Genomic DNA, 20,776 nt, shown 5'->3' with positions numbered 1-20,776 from the left:
ATACTGCACTCTTGTGGTCATATATAGCTGTATTGTGCAGATCTGGGAACCACCATTCTTCCATACCACACTTTGTAGTTCTCTTACCAACAACATGGTAGCCTGGAGTCAAGTATCTACTTCCTTTCCAATATTATTAGAGATCCCTCCAGTACCCCACTGCATACTGTGAAGAATCTTATAAACTACTGAACTCAGGGAGTCAAATGGTCAGGTACAGCTGTGACCCTTAAGTGCTTTACTTGGTAATTTTGCATTAGTTTTAAATAACCATAAACATAACAGGAACTTAATCCCAGTGTTTGCAAAAGTCCCTGTACTTGCTTTTGTCTAGCAGAGGGGGTTGCTACAGATACAGAAATAGGAATGGCTAATGCATTTGAGTAAAAACATTATAACTAAGTCAAAAAATATAGTCAGAAAGAAAGCTATACACCATAGGTAATATAAAATATGAATACAAAAGCACAAAACACTTTCACCTAGCGAGTGTTTTTAGATAAAATTGAGACAGCATTTAAAATGTCATACAGTTGAGAAGTATTATACCTGTTTGTATCTCAGAATTTCATAGGAAGTTAGAATGCATACTAAATATTTATATTCCTCCCAAGGGTACATTTTTAAAGCTATTGCAGGAGAGCCTACTTAGTCTTGTTGAAGTAACAGGCAGCAATATTTCAACAATACATTTTTCATGTAGCTAGTATAAAATTTAGGGACAAATATAATGAAACATTGCTACATGAATAAACCAGTTAATCCCATACTTTGATTGCCAGGTAAAATATGGTCCATTAATTTTATTAAAAACATTGAATGAACCCACATCTTCTGAATGACAAAGCAACATATGAATTAGAAAAAAATCAGAGATCAATTAATAATGGCTTAAATAATTTTGCAATTAAGTTATCCATTTTCTAGATGGCTTCTGGTAATCAACATGAACTAGAACATAATACAGACTTTGGTTTTTAACACAATATTGGTAAAAATGCTGGTATATTTAAATATGTTTGTCTCCTTGTAGCCATCTGTCTCCTTACATACGTTACAAACTTCTTACATAGGTAATAAAGTAATATTCAGGATTCTAAAATGATCTACCAAGAAAGAACTTGGTATCAAAATGATGGGAATCTCATGATTAGTTGTTTTGTTTGCTTTGTAGCAGTCTGTGATTGGAATATCTGAAACCATAATCTTTATATGGGTAGTCCGACTTGAAATATGAAGTAGAATGTAAATATTGTAATTTACAAGTCAATATCCAATTTGTATAAAATACTTGAAAAATAATTTGTGTATAGCATCAAAAATATTATTTACACTGTAAAGGAAAGCAATACAAAATCTAGGACATAGCAATGAATAGGAGAAGGAAAGGAATTTTATTTATTTGCCAAGAAAGTATTTAATTAATTCTTTGCAATAAAACAATAATTATTAAACATCCATTATCTTAAATCTAAAAACAATTTAATTGCAGATGTTTGACGTGAAGATAGGAGGCAAAATGTTAATATAAAATGAACAGTTTAAATATGGAATTATGATATACTTGGCTTCCCATAGTATAGCTGTCAAGCTTGGGCAGTTTGCTGGTCAATAGTGACATTCTATGTGTCAGTGAACAGAGTCTCTTGATACCGTAACCTGCAGTTCACACATTACCGAAGCTCCAACTGTCGAACATTCAAGTCCCTTGGTATTATTGCAGCTTCCAGAATCTCCTGACTGGCTCATGTTTCATTCTTTGGCAATTTGCCCTAATGATATCCCTCAGGAGCTTTCAGAGCCTCTTCTTTTCCATATTTAATCGTGTTATATTAATCTGAGTGATGAGCAAACTGTGCTGCACAAATTGTAATTGTCTGTGATTTCTGCTGAGATGCTCTTATAATTATTTTTCCATTTTTAGTTTAAAATGTATACACAATATTGCAGTCTAATTTTTATATGCCAGTGTAACTGTCCAGGATGCCCAGGCTGTTAAGCTTCAACTGCTGATTTGTTCCATGAAGATGTTTTCCTCTATTAAAAAGCATACCATTTCAGTGCTACATTTATGGATGGGGCCTAAGTTATTTTTTTGTAGTGCTTAAATTCACCACAACAAAGAACATGTCTAATAAGCTTTGGGTCTAATTACCCAAACCTTGGATAGCCATTTGGTTGGTTATAACAGTTTTGACTTTCTTTTGTAAACATGGTAGCGCTTAAACTTTCCTTTTTTCTGTTCAGTAGGTGTTATGTGACAAATGAAGCAGGAGGAGAGGAGACCTAAGTAGAAATTGGTCTCAGATTATGACCGATTGTGTCCCGATGAGATGTTTAAGTCCTGTTCTGTAGCTGTGTTTCTGAAATGCTGCATGGAAAGTTTTTTTCCCCTCTCCCCATCTATGTACTTTTTGTTCGGTTGAATTGTGATGCATGCTAGATTCAAGCTATTCCTCTTTAGAAACTATTGGTATTTTCTCATTTTGCAGAATTTTCCATTTGCTTCACAAATCATTAAGATTTAACTCAATTTATCTGCCTCCCAGTGTCTGGGAGAGCAAATGCAGAGTCTTGATCAGTTGTTTCAAATGACTTTGCTCACAAGAGAGTGTAGGCATATATTCTCTAGTTAGTATGTGTGGCACTACAGCACTATTGCCCCTTATATACAGTAAGGCACACCGAGCTGTTGGGACCCTTATTTGTTAAGATTAATACTTCACAAAAGGACAAAAAGATGCCAGTTTGCTTCAAAAAGAAGATGTTCACCTTTTGGTTAGGGAATCTGCTCTGATGTTGGTCTGCTTAGTTTCTGTTCTGTCTCTATCCTTTATTTGTTTAGGGCTTTTTATGTGAAGAGTTATTGAATTTGCTTGCAAAAATTGTTCTGATATAATTTGTAATATCTTGACTTGGCTCTCTCCCCCCAAAATCAGAGCTGGATAGAGTTAAGAAGTGGAGAGAGAAAAAAAAACTTCAGCAGATTATACCAGCACCATTTTACTTGGCCCTGAGGCTACTCCAATTTGCACCAGGGCCAGTTGCACCCCTTACTGTTCTGTTCACCTGAGTAGAGATGCAGAATAGTAATGAAAAGTTTCTTTTGCCCTCTACTCTGTTCAGGTTAACCAAATGCAGCTTAACACATCTGAATCCCAAGTGTTCATGATCATAATGCCTGAGTTTTTTGACCGTGGAGGCATAATGCAAAGACCATCTTTTTTTTTTCTTTTCTTCTTTTTTTTTTTTGGAGGGTGGAGGGATGGTGCTAGTTAAGCAGGGTTAACTTTTCAATCTGTTTGTGTCCCGTTGTCATTTTGTAAATGTTTCAACATCTAACCATGTTTCATGGTAGATGAACCTTAACTTGTAAAAATATCTTTAACTATACTATATTAATATTTTATTTTTACCTGCATTTAAGTATTTAACAATATAAACATTTTATTTTAAATTCTTTGCTTTCTTTGAACTATTATTTGTTAATTCTTATATGTATATTTTTATTTTTAGTTAACTGCTTGTGTTCATGGGTCAGCTGCATTGATATATCCAATGTACTGGCAACACATATACATCCCAGTCCTTCCTCCACACCTGCTGGACTATTGTTGGTAAGATACTTTATATATTATGCTTAGTTCATAATAATGGCCACTTGTGTAATCCTAGGTGAGTCATGAAAATTTATGTGAATAAATACAATAACGATATTATGAGCCCTTGTATCATTTTAAGTGTTCACTTGAATTGGAACCTAAACATGTTATACCTTTTATTACTAATATAGTATTTACAAACAAGCTTATGACGTGTATTGGTATTTTACTAATAGAGAATACATACAATAATCTGAATATCAGTTTCTTGTGGTTTTCATTTATTTAAATTTATTTAAAATTATTTTTTTAAATAGAGTGAAACTACACGCACCCAATTTATGGTTTGGATTTAAGTTTAGAGAGCACAAATTGATAGACATAAAAATTATTGCTAATTACTGTGTATAGAATGATTTAATATTTGTATTTCAGCACCACCTACAGATCTAGTCAGTCTCAGGATCTCAAACAGTATCTTACCCCAAGAAGCATAAAGAACCCCTAAATTACTGACTGGGAAAGAATTTTTTTTGTCAAAAATGCTCTTGTTAAAGAAGCAGTGGGCTAGTTCTGTGAGCGACTTTGTACTCTTGGCAAGTTAAAATTGAAATCCATATTCTTGGTTACTACCTGGTCATTTTTCCCAGTCATTTAAGAGAAAATGGTTCTGGTTGTATATGTGGTATTCATGATTAACCAGAGATATCCAGATAGTGTTAGAGAGAATTTATTTTTCAGAGAGATTAGGTTTTAAGGATATTAGTGATTGTATTTTTATGTACTTGTATTTTGATAGTGCCTGGGGATACCAAATGACATAGGGGTCCATTGGGCCAGGCAATGTGCCCAGGCACAAGGGAAGATATTCTTTGTTTCAGTGAGCTTTCTATTTAAATTAATAATGTAGACCTGGGGTTGTCGGTCCAGGGTACACGTACCCCCGGGAATACTAGGGAAGGCCCTAGGGGGTATGCACAGTAGGGACAGAGTGCTGCCTCCCACCCTCCTGTGCCGCTACCTCCCAGGATCAGGGCTGGGAAGGAAGGTAGGGGGGTGGTGAGGGCAGCAGTACCCCGCTGTGGGCCACACAGGCACTGCCCTGCCAGCAGGACACAGTGTGGGAAGTGGGGAGCTTGCACATGCCCACCACTGCCACCCACTACACTGCACTGCTGTTGCTCAATGTGTGGCTACCGCCACCCTCCATTCCTGGCCATATGCCACATCCCCACCTCCTCCTGCATCTGGCCGCTGAGGTATACTTATTAAAGAAGGTTGAAAACTACTGACCTAGACAATGGATGGATAAAAGAAAATATTATGCTCATTGCAGAAATTGGAAGTTGCTCATAGAGATTGAAAGACTTGCACAAGATCAAACAAACCTATACAGAGCCAAGAATTAAAACCAGATTTAGTGGAACACAGTCCAGTGCTTCAGTCATAAGACCAAGCTTCTTCTGTCCTTGACTAGTGTTTCCTTTAACTTCTTCTACAGCCAAGGGAATGCATACCAGTTTGGTAGGCTGCAGCATTTTTATGAAACATATAGGAATGGACACTCTAACCCATCTGTACCTTTTTAGTTTACCAAAAAGAGTTTTAGAGTATATTTCCTCAAGTCTTCTGATGGGGCACTTCTTCTCAGATGGCAGACTTTCATGTTTTGTCTGTTTCTTATCATGATACTTTCATTCATGTATCTGTAAATTACCTATTTTTTCTTTAAATAAATCTATTTTTTTATTTTTCTCCTTTTTTTTTCCTTCAGAGCAAGGCTTTCATTTTAGATGACACTTTTCTCTTGGAGAAACTCATTCCTATTTGCTTTCCCTCTAGGTCTTGAGAAAATGCATTGAGACAGGGGTATAGCTTGGACAGAGTTGTTTAGTTTTCATGTCACTTGAATTTAACATCAGAACCCCCATCTCTTCTGAGTATCATCCATCTCTGTTCCACTCAGAAAGAAGGCATATTTCTGATAGTACTTTTCTTTACCTAGCACTGTAGGGTGTATATCCTGAATATTGGAGAGGTTTTTTAATCTCTTCCTTTTAAGGTCCTGGCAATGTTCAGTTTAAGACATGATACAAATGAGAACCAAAGCTGTTCCAAATTATATGTTATATGTGGAATAACTTTGTGGCTCATTTTCTGTATTATCATGCCTTAAATTGAACTGCATGTATGGCCAGCTGCTATTTAAGGCATGGCTAACTTGTTAATCACATCTTAAATGTAATGTGTATCAGGGGTATAAGCAATTGATAGTGTCCCTAAATGCAGAAGAGTTTGGTGCCGTCACAAACCCATTTTCGGGGAACCCCCGAAGCCCCAAGTTTCTCCCCATTGTCTCACTGCTTGTCCCAAGGAACAGACCCTGGGATAACTCCTTATCCATGCAAGACTCAGGTCTGCTGCCCTTTATATCAGACCTAACAGCTGTAGCAAGAGAATCTCTCAATGCTAGGTGGCCTCCCCTTGGGTTGAGAGAGAATTATTAGGTCCTCCATTCTATAGAGTGGGATAGCCTCAATGTTTCTCACCCAGAGATCACTCTTTACTACGGGCAGTCAGTAAGGAGGCAAAGCAACAAGGGAATTATTATATAGGAGAAAAGAATTACACAGGAAAAACTGACCCTAAGTCTGAAGACAGAACAAAAGGATAGGTAAAGTTTCTTACCCTCTCATCTGACTACCACCTTCTCCTTCAGAGAGAGACCTGCCAGTATTTTCACAGACTAGCCTTCCTGCTGATCCTGCCAGCCCTTACTGCTTTGAGTTGAGGAACACTGATAGCTGTAGGACCAGCCTTTCTGTGCCTTCTGTGCCCTGAACACAATTAGAACAACCTAAGGGTATTTCAGCCATTCAGCAAGAATAATAACACCATCATAGACTTTCCTGAGCATTGTCATTATTTTGCAACTGCCTTGACAAAATAAGGTTATTTTTATAGCATTGTCGCCATTTCCTTTTGGCTTGACATGGAAATGTCATAACTATAGATTGGATTAACGTTCTTTTACTTGGATTTCTTTGTTCAGTGTCACAACATTCACTCAGTTCAGTAAAATTAATTTTAGTGACTTACTACAAAATGTATTTGTGCCAGGAAATAAATAATTTTAAATCTCTCTCTCTCTCTTTTTCTAATTATATATATATATATATATGTATATATGTGTGTGTATATATATGATGTGTCTATATATGGTCAGTAGGGCTGTGCGAAACTTCGGTCACTGATTTGATTCAGTGGAAATTCAGCCTGATTCAGTGGCTGAATCTCCGAATCCAAATTAAATTGGGAGACCCTTTAATCTCTCCGAATCGAATTGGAACCCTCCAGATTGATTTGGAGAGATTCGGAAAGCTTCTACGATTCGGACATAGACACAGCTTTAAATGTTTTTTCTACATACCTCAAGGTACCAGGTGGCTCATGAACCCTGGCGATGATGTGGTGGATGGAGCATCCCACAGGAGCGCAGGGGTGTCCCCAGTGTGCTTGGCAGCAGGCCCAGAAATAGACCAGAAACACTTCTGGTCCACTTCCAGGGTCGTCACTGAGCACTCGGAGAGGCCCTCCTGCGCTCTTCTGGGATGCTCCATCCACCCCACCATCGCAGTTTTCACGAGCTGCACCTGTTACCTTGAGGTATGTAGAAAAAATGTTTAAAGCTGTGTCTATGGCCAAATTACTGATTCTCTGAATCAGCATCAAATATTCAGATTCAATTCAGCCAAATCAAATTGGGACAGTGTTCTGAATCAACAAACTGAATTACTGTCTCTGATTTGGGCTGAATCCAAATCAAATACAGCCTATTTTGCACATTCCTAGTAGTCAGTATCCAGATCCATCAAGTAGATTATTTGTTTCTCTCTCTCTCCCTCTCTCTCTCTCTCTCTCTATAGGTAGATAGATATAGATATATCTATATTTATATCTATATATATTACTGAATGTCACAGCATGTGTATATATATATATATGTACTGTCAAGAGAGTGAGAGAGAGAAATAATCTTCCTGATGGATACTGGATACTGACTCATACATATTCTCCATGTAAGGGTTGTATCATACATGTAAGAAATATTCAAACATTAAGTATTGGAAAGATTTGTACCATAAGTCTGAAGAGTTTCATTTCTAAAAGATAAAGAAACCAAAACAAAAACACTTCAATGGGTGCATGTATACAAGAGGCTACTGTTCAGTCATTACTGTGCATTTATTTAGGACTTGTATTAGCAAGCACTAAATAAATGTGCAGTAACTGGAATTACTGTCCATTAGTGTTGGTGGACGTCTTTTAAGTGACGCTACTACACAGTAGCCTAATAATACCATGCAGCCGCGTATTAGCACTGTCCATGCTGTGACACACTACTGTGCAGTGTTATTCAGCTACTGCACATTCAGTATCTTGTGTAGATGTGTCCTGTGGAGGGTAGAACTTGATAAATTATCTGAACTATTCAACAGGAAATGTTTGAGGGTTTAAAAAGAAAAAATACCTTATTGATTAAAAATGATTTTATTAACATTCTTTCAAGCCGATATTTAGTGAACAGACCTTTTATAGTCCCATTATGCAATTTAATCTGCAATACATTACAGATATAATTGAACAAGTATATATAGAACAGTTCAGAAATAAAAATTTTCTTGTATGAATGATGATGCCTCAAGGGTGGCCCAAGAAATGCATATTTTTTAGGCCTTACATACTTACTTGTAAGTCCCTACAGTCCATGTACTGTTGTACCACTGATACTTATAGAGTTTTCTTTACATGGTGTAGCTTGACCCTGAGTTACTATAAATATGGAACCTGGAACAGCTGTGAAAGAAGATATAATATAATTTCTTTTTTTCTAAGGACAGTAAAGCATCAGACAGCGTATTTATTCAGTTCAAATCTGGAAGAAGAAAACACACATGAATTATATATTATTCAGTTAGGAATGCATGTTGTTGAAGACCATACAGAAAGACTTCTGAATTTTTTTAAATGAATGAATAGTTTCTCTCCTACTTTTCAGCAACCAACAGAGTATTCTTGAGTTCAAACCAGTGGGTGGTCTGCTTTCAAGATTCTTTTTATATAAATTAAATTTGGGCCTTAATGTTGTAATTGTATTTGAAATAAAATCAGTTCTTATGCAGGAAGAAAACGTTGAATTTTCTGTATAACTTCTTGGCAAAACAACTTTATTGGAATAAGAATGTATGACAGTTCTGTATATGGATGATAAAGCATCTGTTTTACTGAACCTCTATTAAGAATGTAATATAATTTAAAAATTCCAGTTAGAGTTGCAAAATGTCTTTTTATGAGATTTAGTCCATTCTGTATTAGGACATACAGAAGTCTGTTTTCGTGAGAGTGGAACAATTATTTTCCAATTAACTTATATGTTTTGAATAACGTAGTAATTATTTTAGGAAATGATGCTCTAGATTAATAACATTTTAGGTAACAAGATGTATAAGCCTTGAACTGTATCAGAGGTTAGTAAGTAGGAAGGCTTATAGCAACTCCCAATAACATCATAGTAAGTATATTCATGTTTTGATTATAATGTAATCCAGTAGCATTACAGTTCCATTTTACTGAAATTGATCAAACTGGGTTTTCATCTATCTGCAATTTTGATTTCATAAATATTAAGGGAGTGTTTGTTTATTTGATTCTGTACTGTTAGGCCTCTGCCACATGTTTTGCTTAAGAACTGATTAACCAGTTAATCATATCTTATGTTGTTAGCCAGCCACATACAAATGCAATTAATAGTGTGATAAAACAAGGAATAAGCCACAAAGTCATTATACAAAAAATGTGTAATAACTTTGTGGCTGGTTCCTATCATGCCATTAACTAAGTGTGTAGCCAGGCTGGGAGCCATCAGCTGTTGGGGTTCCCAACCACTGGGGTACATCATGCATTCCCATGGCTGGGAGCTTTGATTGGCTGGGAGCTCCCACCCTCAGGATTACATGGTGACCCGTACAGCTGGGAACTCGATCAGCTGACAGGGTTCCTAGCCACAAAAATTTGCTATTTTGTGGTACAGGGGGAGCCTGGGATTATGATCCTGGTCTCCCCCTGCACCAGCAATAAGGCATGCTGGGATCTGAGGTGGGATCCCACAGTCATGCCTCCTGCCAAGCACATGTAGCAAAGTGAGAAATGCAGTTGTGGGGCTCCCACATCAGATCCCACTGCACCTTTACTTGCACATCTGCCAGGGTCCTTTTTCTTTAAAATTTGACTTTAGTACTATCAATTACATTTTGCCAGTGAGATTCAGACTTTTAAAAGAGAACAGGAAAAAATAGAAAAAAGCCATGTGCTACATTTATTATTATTATTATTAATGATAAGGTTAATAGATCAGCTCCATAGCTGTTGTAAGTCAGGATAGTTCTATTGAAGGCGAAAAAGTCATCCCACTTTTTACCAGCAGTATATTAGTGTGTATAAATTAACTATTTAACGTATGTAATTTTTTCATTGTAGAAGGCTGGGCAAGGTGGCAACTTCTAGACTAATTCAGGGAAGCTTTGGTAGGCTACATCTTACTTCTTTAGCAAATGACAAAATAGGCTGTTGCATACGAAAGCTCATACTTCTTGGAATAAGTTACTCTATAAGAGCAGACTCCAGGGGTGGGGCACTTTAATTAGAGCAACTTCAGAAGCTGTTGTAATTGAAATGTCCTCAGTGGAGGCACTTTAACTAAAGCTTATCAAGCAAGATTTAGTTAAAGTGCCCTGGCCACCATTTTGAAGCACAGGTACGCTGATACATGAGATGTGAAAGTTGCTGGAGCAGGCTAATTAGCAGACTGATTAATCAAGTCTGCTCCAATACACTGTAATTACAACACATTGGAACAGCCTCCCCGCACATCTACAGGCATCCTACGGTGCCAGCCTGCCTTGCCATTCTGCCTAACTTCAGCCTAACATGGGTAACTATCTTTTTTCATCACAGGTTTTTTTATAATCTATGTCACTATTACCATGAAAGTAGCCTTTAGAGAGTTAGGCTGAGGAGTTGTTAGTCTATATGCCCCTATTTTGGTTATTACCATGCTCCAGGAGACTCAGTTAATCAAGTCTACTCTAATGTGCTATAATTACAGCACATTGGAGCAGCCTCCCTGCACATGTATAGAAGCCCAGAAATTTTAGTTTGCGTAAATAAATACAGTATACGCTATAAGATGGTTTTAAACATGTTCACTCTATCGAGTTTTAAAGATGTAAGTTTGTAAGTTTCTGTTGTTATATTAAGGTTAACTTTTGCTATGGGTATATGTAGGAAAAAAGGCTAAGTTATGTGGGTTTACCTGAACAGCATTAGTTACAGTAATTAATATTTTTTGGAAAATAGTTCTTTGAAGATGAACTTGGGGATCACCAGACCATTTTGCTGCTGATGGCAGTGTCATTATGAGATTTTTGTTCAACACCAATACTGTATATTTTGGTTCAACAGCAATTGAACACTTAAGGTGCACTTCCAAGTGCTAAGGAGTTCTTGGCAGGAGTTATTATCCATTGTCTGGGTTCTGGAAATGCCTACTGTATTTCAGTCTAGCCCTGTTCATCTTAACCAATATTTCCATATCAGGTTATGTGTGCTAACACACTATAATCTTTAAAATGCCCACATAACTTGTGTAAGTGCCTGTATTTTCCAAAATAAAATTCAGGACATGCCCAGAGTTGTACCACTGCACATGCTCAGAATTTCTACCTTCTTTGTAGAGGGGGAGGGTTTTAGCAATTCTTTCATACGTAAGCACAGTTAGAATCCTCAAACAGCAAATGAAATAAACTGTTTTAAGAATATCATGGCAGCCACTTATAATCTGGGAAATTAGGGAAGCTGCTCAGAAGACAACTGAAATGTCAGTTCTCTTGCTCACACCTTGAGCTCTGGGCTTCTTTCTCCTTTTGTGGTTACACACTTGGAAAACTAAGCTGTGTGGAAGGGCCCAGTTGAATTAGGAAAAACAGATGCACCTGGCCTATGAAATGTAAAAGTAAGGGTCTGACTTCAATCATTAGAAAATAAGTTATATTACATTATATTATATTATATTATATTATATTATATTATATATCCATAACTTTAAATCATGTGGTCTTAGAAAATACAGGGAATTGCAAATAGTGAGAAAAGTGGGGTCCAGCTGTAAATTTGGCTTTTGCTTTTATTGGCTTACACTAGGCTTTAGTATCACATCCCCTTTTTTTTGTGAATGGACATGCTACAATCACTTTTGCTTAATCACCACTGAATATTTGTGTTCAAAAGTAATATGCACTCATCTTTTTCAAGATAAAATATGGGATGTTTCTCTTCAGGCTATCATCTATACCAGTATCTTTCAGCCTGTGGTCTGCGGACCCCTGCAGATCTGCAGATTGTGTCTAAGGGGTCTGCAAAAGATTACTATGATTAATCAAAAGTATGTGAATACACACACTTACAATTAAAAGGGGTCCGCACGTCGATTTGAAATATTTTAGGCATCCACAAATGAACAAATGTTGAAAACCACTGATCTATACTATACAACATTTGCTTTGTATACAAACTCTGTAGTGCCAATTAGGGAGAATGTTATTGTGTCCAACACTTCTAATTTTTATCAGACTTTATTGTAGTCTGCTGTTATTTTGTTATATGCTTAAAGCAGGCTCCAATAATGTCATGGGTGGGAGAGCCTTCCTCCATGGTAGGGAATATTTTTAATTATCCGAGCATATAAATGAAAAATAATGCCAGAAAGCAAATGTGAAATCAATTTTAAAAAAATATGATCTGTATAAAAAAATCCATAATCTTAAACTTTGTTAAATGATTACATAAACAGTGTAATTCTTTCATATTCATCCAAAGTTTTATCTATGTTTTCTGATGGCCACCAGAGACCAGTTTCATTCATCTAAATTCATGTTCTGTTATGCACTACAACTTTTGTAGTTTTCTTTGTCTTCTTCTGTGTGATAAACTGAGCCTTGGAATTATTTCTCCATTTCTGCCTGTGGCTGCTACTAGTTTACTCTTTTTTTCTGTAGGTATTTTCTGATGATGTCGTACATTGGAGATAGTCTTATCAATTTAATCCAAGAAAAATTATAGTCTTAATTAGTACAGTAGGTCAAATGTATTATAAATCTACTCCTTTCTATTTTTCTTTCTACCACATACACCTTTTTGCCAAAAATTAGCCTTCTAAAATGTGGGTATATGCCTTAAATTGGGAAAATTGCTGATTTTCTGCCCAGACCCTGGGGATACTGAAAGGTGGCTGCTGCTTCGTTTTCTTCTCTTCTTTTCAGGAGAGAGGTGCGCAGTCTTCAGGGCAGATCAAGGAATTGGTTACTGGTGCAGTCACACACAGCTTTGATTCCCGTTCCACTCAAAGTTTAAAACCAACTGTCTAGAAACATTAGTGGCATTTCTATTCAGGCAGTGCTAAGGGAGCCAAATGACTTAATGTCTTATTATAATATACCTAATTCCTGCTAATTGCTCTTCACTCCATAAGTGTTAATTGCCCTTTCCCTTTTTAATTATCTCGATGTTCTGCGAATCAAGCTAGTCTGTCAAGCCAGTTTTGCTTTCTGTTAGGTAGTCCTGCTCTCTCCTATTTCACCATCCTGCAGACTCTTTTACTTTGTTGCAAAATCCTAGATCTGCACATGGAGTCCAGTTTTCAGCAGCAGCTAGTTTAAGCTTTTTGCTTGCGCAGTCAAAAGCTGTAAAACTGTTAAAACTGAAGCTTTTGCTTGACCATGAAAGGGAGAAGAGGAGGCTGAAGATTGGGCTCTGTCCCTGCTCTGTGCACCTGTAACTCTGGAAAAACCTGGGTGGGGGGGGGGTTCACTCTACCTTCCTCAAAACAAAATCTGTCAAGGTGTGGTCATGTGATGTATGAAAAATATGGTAATTACCAAAGATAACATTGCCTTAACAAGAATATGAAGTTGTAACATGCGTCTAGTCTTTACATATGTAATATTGACAGATTCAGTTGACTACTGGATTGAAAGTGATGTGATTACTAACTCCAAGTGCTGACTCATAAGCAATGGTTCACACTCCTGCAAACTTTATGAATTCATAACAAAGGGCCAAATGTTGTTGATCCATGAAGCACTGGAGACTGAAAGTTCATGGATTACTAGGGGAAAAAAGGGGCTTATGACAGGCCATCAGTGTTTTCTCAATGCACTTTCATCTAAGACTCCCGTGTCTCTTATTCTTGTTCCTGTTTTTTAACTTAGTTCTCCATGATGTATACAATACTTTATAGTTTGGTATTAAATCTGTTTGAAACGTGGTGTCACCCCATCCTTCTCTGTCTGTACTGCTTCTAACAAGTTATTGAAATGTACTGGATAAGTGCCTTGTAAATTCAACAGATCAACTATAGTAAATTAGTAGGACTGGTGGTCTCAGTCCACTGGCTTTGCTTGATTCAGAATGCAGAAACTTAGATTCAGCTTTAGGGTATTATTTGTGAGCTTTTTGCACCTAGTTTTATTCACAAGTGGAAATAAGAAACTTTCGAGTTATATTTTAGTAACAGATTATGCAAATTTTAAATTAGCAGAAGTTGGGGTTAATTGCTAGGCTATGACAGGGCTTTGAACCCAGATTGTTAATCACATAGTAGAGAGAATTGAGTTAGACTAGGTTTTTACAAAGTTTGTGTTATGATGTGATGATGCAGTAATCTGAATTTAGTCAGTAAAGAACACACTCTCCAGAATGTTATGTAAGTGTCAAATTAAAATGAATTGAGAGCCAAATAATGACTTCTCTGGGGCAGCATTTGTAATATGTTATCCATGTTATTTAAACCTGAACTTTCAGCAAAGTTGGAAAAAGCTAATTCAAGATGTCTTGTATGCTTCTTAAGACAAACTTGTCAACTAGTTTTAACCATCTTACTATATTGTCAGGAACCATGTCTAGTATTTTTGGAGAATTTATTTCTATTGAAATGCTTGATCTAGATTAAATATATGCAAGCATGTCATACTGTTTGAAACAGTGTAAGCCACCTGGAGACTGCTGTGTGGAGAGGATTTTTTAAATTTATTTCATATTTAGAAGATTACTTACCATTCTTATTTCAAAAGAATTTGAATTTTTTGTTTTGTTTTTTTATTGTAGTGCACCAATGCCATATCTAATTGGAGTTCACTTAAGCTTAATAGAAGTAAGTAATTTTCAACCTATCCTTTGCATGTAGTATATGTTTAAAATGGTAAATATTTTATTTCTGTCCCTGGCATAATAATTGATTAGTTCATTTGATTATAGAATTATATGTATTATAGAGAATAATTTGAATGAAGTTGCCTAAGAAACCTAATGTAACATATCATAATGGAATGATTAACTTCAAACATTCAGAAGCACTGTAAAAGTAACATTTTTGGAAGAAAGGTTTTGAAATATGATTCAGATTTTTCAGCATAATTTTGTTTATATTTAATTACCTTGTATGCATTCCCTTGTACATTGTATTTAAAATATTTGGCTCCCAGTACAATATATGGGTGTAACTGCTTCACTAATCTTCAGTGCAAAATCAACTTAATTTCATCATAGCAGTTTTAGAAGGAAGCAGCTGATTTTCATCACTCTGTATATGGTCGTCATTCCATATACTATTATGTAATCTAATCTTAAAAATGTAATCTTACTTGGTTCAGTAAGGTTGTCAGGGCTAATAATGTGTTGAAATAGTTGAGCCACAACTCTAATTTTTCCTGATAATGATAGTAAATAAGACTCTTTTGGGATAAGTCTGTGCTGATAATTAGGATTCCCCTGAGAGTCATCTTCAACCAAGGCAAGACATAGGAGCCATCCTTCTCCTCTCTGTGTCTAATCTTGGGTCCTGCACAAACAGCTAGTGCTTACCTTTCTTCAGTCTTGGACTACTTGTTGTTCCTTCTGTATTTGGCCATTATTATGGGTGGTAGTATGTGGGGTTGCTGCTAGTTATGCTTATGGTTTACAGCAGCCATGTGAGTCCCATGTGTGCTGCTGGGGAAGGTTGGTGAGGAGGCACCCTTGACGTAAGGCCCTAAGAGCCCCCTTCGGATATTCAGGTAAAGGTGTCATAGGATCTGATGCATGATCACACAGTCATGCCTCCTGCCATGCCATATGTGCATAGCAGGGGGTGTGATTGTGGGACTGAGCATCAAGATCCTGTTGTGCCTTATTGCTGGTGCTGGGGGAGCCCAGGATCACGATTCTGGGCACCTGCTTCTGTGAGCCCCACAGTGGATGAGGCTTGCACATGGTACCCTGGCTCTGCTGTGATCCCTCTCAGTTGATGAGGTTCACCGTAGGGCCAATATGTGGACCATTGCCCCCACGGCGAGACTTGTCAGCTGACAAGGCTCACAGTGGGTGGTGCACTCTGTGACTGGGAGCTCTGTCACCTGATGGGCCTCCCAGCCACAGGGGAGCACCTGGCCACATGTTCAATAAATAGCGTGATAAGAATGAGCCACAAAGTTATTCATGTTCATTTTTTGTCAGATAACATAGTTGCTTATTGCTTGTTTTATCACACCATTGATTAATTGAACGTGTAGCTGGGTCACAGTGTAAAGTGTGATTAACCAGTTATTAACTGGTTAGTCATGCCTTAAGTGTAACCTGTGGAGGTGGCCTAACACTCATCAGTTCTCAGCATGGGGTTGGACTGACTTCATGGATTAGATTTAGGAGTTTTCACTATAGATGTTTGGTAGACATGGATTTGTGAGAATTCAAAAAGTGAACCCTAAATGGCAGTTTTAGTCTTGGAGTCTTAGTAATACCCAAGGACCTGTGTGTTAGGATTCTTTATTCAAAAGAAGGATTGAATATAATCATTCATCTTACTCTAATATAATGTTTCTACCAAAATAATCTCATGTTATTAGGATGGCTTTAAGAATAAAGCAGTATTCTTTTACCCAAAAATAAGTACCTTTTTTTAGAATTTTAGAAGCATGACAGGGGTTTGTAGATATCACAGAGAAATCTGTAACATGCTAGAGACAAAAGCTCACTTAAGTATCATTTTTTAATTATTTGGGTCAGGTGCAGACATTACACTTATACCGGTATAAGTGATCAGAAATTGATCTATACCTGTAACAGAACAGAAGTTTGGCACATGCAGACTGGGTTAAAAATGGCAGAACCTGGTCTAAACTGCATGTGTACACATGCGTGCATGTGTGTCCTCCCTCTCCCACCAAAGGGTGAAGGTATGTTTTGTTCACTACCAACCTAAATTGTTGCTTACACAAAACAGTGTAACTTGGATTCCGTCTTGGGCTTTTTGAATGTCTGTACCTAGCCTTGAAGATATCACTGGCCCTCTGCGAGTATTCTGGCTACTGATTTTCGTAGAAGAAATAATGTCAATTTTCTGTTTAAGAACTTTCAATAAATTCTTTTCTATACAAGAGTAAATTCACATTAGCTAAATTAAGGAAGGAATTTTTCCCCCATGTTCAGCCTACCAAGTGAAGTTACCTAACTGTCTCTGCAAATGACAGCGATTCCCAGGTAAAATTGTACACTCAAATACACTGTTGTATTGATATTAGGGCTCCTGAAACATTTAGGGCTCCTCTTTTGTCTCAGCCCTCAAGACAATAAAAAAATCTTCAAAGATGTACTTTCTCTGAAAATGAGTTCCTTACGAAATCCTTATTATTTTCAGGAACCAATTTTGCATCTTTTCTCCAAAGAAGCAATGTCTGAATTTTTACCTTGTGATCTTTAATAAAAGTATTTCACCTTTACTTCCATAAAACAAGTAGACCCTCTGGATTTAACTTAGTTAAGAACATTAGTTGATGTTCCTTTTTAATTCTAGCATGATTACATTATAAGCTTCATCATCTGTTTTCCATAAATATAAGGTGCTAGACTATTATAATTAATTTTACTCATATTATATTTTGTTTGCATTTTTATTAATAATTTTTAAATGCTCATTGTTTTCTAATCTTAGATATAGGACTTCCTCAAATTTCTCTATTTTTTTGCATCATGCCAGGAAAATAGCGTGACATGCTTAGAGGGTGTACATTTAGTAAAATGAGTGTGCACCAAGCACTACCAATTAATCTACAGTTAATGTGGCAATCCTCATCAAATCACGGACCACATAACAGCACTTTATACAAATTTGACGGTGACATTGCAGAGATACTTTTCCTCAAGAGCATTAGACTGGTTAACTAACCTTAAACTGGACTTATAATTGTTGCTGCAAGACAGCCATATGAAAGAAGATCAGTAGTGTAGGTAATGAAGAATTTTAATTGTCTAATTTTTTTCCAACCAAATCAGATATTCTAAGGGAGAAATGTTAGAAACAGCCATAAGTTCACTTTGTTTGCTCACTGTCACTTAGAGATTCAAATAGTGTTAATCTCTAAAGCTACTGATTTCAGTTTGAAGAGAACACTGTGAGTTTACTTTGAAATTTATCTTGCACCAAACCTGTTTGACTAATCCTTTTACAATAAGATTTTTTTTAGTCCATTTGCTCCCTTTTTGCTGATCTTGTTATGCCAGGCCCTTCTCAACCATAGTTCAACTGTTATGCAGCACCTTTCTTTGTTTCAGTGATGACTGAATTGTGGATGCAGCTGTCTCACCAATCGTCATGCTCTTTGCCTGGCAGACAGTGTTATTCTGACATGTTGATGTAAAAGACATCAAATTATTATAGCATTATGGTCACCCAAATCATTTGTTAGCCTTCTCCCATAGAGTTTATTAGTCAAATCTTTAGATTTTGTTAGAGTGAACTCAGTATTTTAATAGAATTATTTTTCTAAAAAGGTATTTTAATAATGTATTATAGATTACAGTATGTTAATTTTACCATTATAATTTCCCCAAAGGTAAATAGTAATTTTATATTTAAAAAAACAACAATTATGTCACACAATGTACGTGTGACTATGGAAATTTAGAAACACAAAAATAGCTGATACATTTTCCAGGAGTTGCTAAATTATAATGTTCTGTCTTCCATGTAGCTGGTCATAATTATGTTGAAAGCATACATTATTTTAGTATTTTAGATTTCATAAAAAATTAAATTCTGTGAACTATTTTATTAGTGGTCAAAACAGAAAAGGTATTGAAGGATCAAATTTCACCTTCAGTTAGATTGGTGAAACTCCATTGCCAACAGTGGAATTGCCTGGGTTTAAATTGAGAACAGATATTGGCCTGAGAAACATCTGAATAAAATGATTAATTTTGATTTTGATGTTCCTTGGTAAATGTGTGACTATTGCAGAGTGTTTGTATTTATACATCTTTGCTTTTCTCTGATGAGGAAGATACTTTCTAAAACTTCCTAAAATGATATCCGTGATCTGAAACATGATAATGTTACCTTTAAATTATTTTTAAATGATTATAATTATAATTTTCATAGTTCTTTCCAGGAGAAAAATGTGTTATTTGTGAGGTCGTTGTATTTGAGTCCTCATACACAGTTGTATTTTTTTTCCCTTAACAGAGAGTAAAAAATAGATCACTGGACGATGTGGTTTTGTTAAATGTTGACACAAACACTTTAGAAACCCCATTTAATGACCTGAACAACCTGCCTAGTGAAGTGGTAAGTCTAATGGGTATTTCATAGTATTTTTTCTCTCCCCATTGCTTGAATTACTTATACTTATTTTTGTCTGCTTTTGCTAGCTGAAATAAAAAGAATAAGGAGAAAAAACACCAGCTGCAGACCCATATTTAAGATTTTTACCTTTTTGACAGTTGAGGAGATGTTGAATGGAACATCATATTCCTTATTGTAAAAGTAGGATCATAATTATAAAGCTAGCTGCATTCATTAGGCATAGCTGCTTTAAACGCAAGAGTCTCTTCATCTCATCTTAATCATTATATTACAAAGTAGGCATTCCTGTCTGCCTAGTGGCATGTCTTGCAAAAGAGCGAGAGAGTTTTTGAAGGCAAAAAGAAGAAGGGGGCCAATTATCGGCTTCTGCTTCCCTGCCACCTGCCAGCGCTTTTCCTTTTAATTAATGATCTGATGGCACTGGTCAATATAATAAGAAATGCTTGTACAGTTGGGGTCAGAAAATTCAGGCTTTGATCTTCTCCAACTTTCTGAAACATTTATTTGTTTTCTCTAAATTATTTCAGTTTTATTTTAATCTCTTCTATCCTGCTGAGGGCCGCATGAATGAAAACCTATACTGTTTGTCATTTGCTTTGGCAGAGCAAAGACTGCTTACTTAGAATTCTATTTGTAAATTAAACTGCAAACCCAGTTTGTCATAAAAGACATCTGATCCTTTTGAAATGACGAAAACTGTCTTTTGTCTGTAAAGGATGATAAATTAAGTGCCAGTTCTTTCTGGACTTTGATCTTACAGAGGGGTGGGGGGAGTTTTTTGACTCCTTCTCCTTAAAATGTAACATATTCTGTATATCATTTTGAATGGTCGCAAAAATGCATTACACTTACCTTGCTTTTCTCCAGTACAGTGCTGAAAGAGTAACTTTGTGATACCAACCACAATGTGTTTTGAATTCTAGATATTCAAGAGACAGTACTAGTATGATATTTTAAGTAAACACAGAGTTCTGTAAAAAAGGAAGCAAAATCAAATAATAGCCTTTATTGAAATTTCAATTTTTTTAAACCCAAAGTCTTAAACTAAGACAGTGTGATGACTAACAGGCTATGTCTTTAAATCAGTGGTAATTTGACTACTTGCATAACAGAAAGCAAAACCCTGATGACTGCATTAATGGTTAGCTCCAATTTATACTCATATTGTTAAATTGTAGATGGTTTTGAGATAATCAAGGGAGAATTTAGATAGATTAAGTCTCAGATGTAGCTATCTCCAAGGTCAAATAGAGGAAATAGACTTTGGGCATGTTTTGTCTGTTCGTAATGTATTTCTCAGGACCATTAAAAATGTACTGTATTTTATACAAGTGTTACAAACTGAGTAAAAACACCTAGTCATTCAATGCTCTGTCAATAACGTTAAACTCGTTTGAAGTGCAAAAGCCTATCTTGTGGAGGTTAGAATGTTTGCCATGAAAAT

The 20,776-nt window shown here is 36.3% G+C and overlaps 1 protein-coding gene across 1 annotated transcript in view; it reads left to right on the top strand.

Moving 5' to 3' along the window:
* The window catches only part of DENND1B (DENN domain containing 1B), a 277,634-nt gene that overhangs the window by 178,218 nt on the left and 78,640 nt on the right, over positions 1-20,776 (top strand). The window contains exons 10-12 of the mRNA XM_090048607.1: positions 3,517-3,617; positions 14,823-14,868; positions 19,213-19,314. Coding sequence (XP_089904733.1) covers positions 3,517-3,617; positions 14,823-14,868; positions 19,213-19,314 — 249 coding nt within the window. The remainder of the gene's footprint in view (positions 1-3,516; positions 3,618-14,822; positions 14,869-19,212; positions 19,315-20,776) is intronic.

This window comes from Crocodylus siamensis, chromosome 5 (assembly GCF_052110815.1).
Source record: "Crocodylus siamensis isolate JL-2025a chromosome 5, ASM5211081v1, whole genome shotgun sequence".
Lineage (NCBI taxonomy): Eukaryota > Metazoa > Chordata > Crocodylia > Crocodylidae > Crocodylus > Crocodylus siamensis.
Note: the sequence above shows the minus strand (reverse complement) of the source record. Positions and strands in the feature narration are given on the sequence as shown.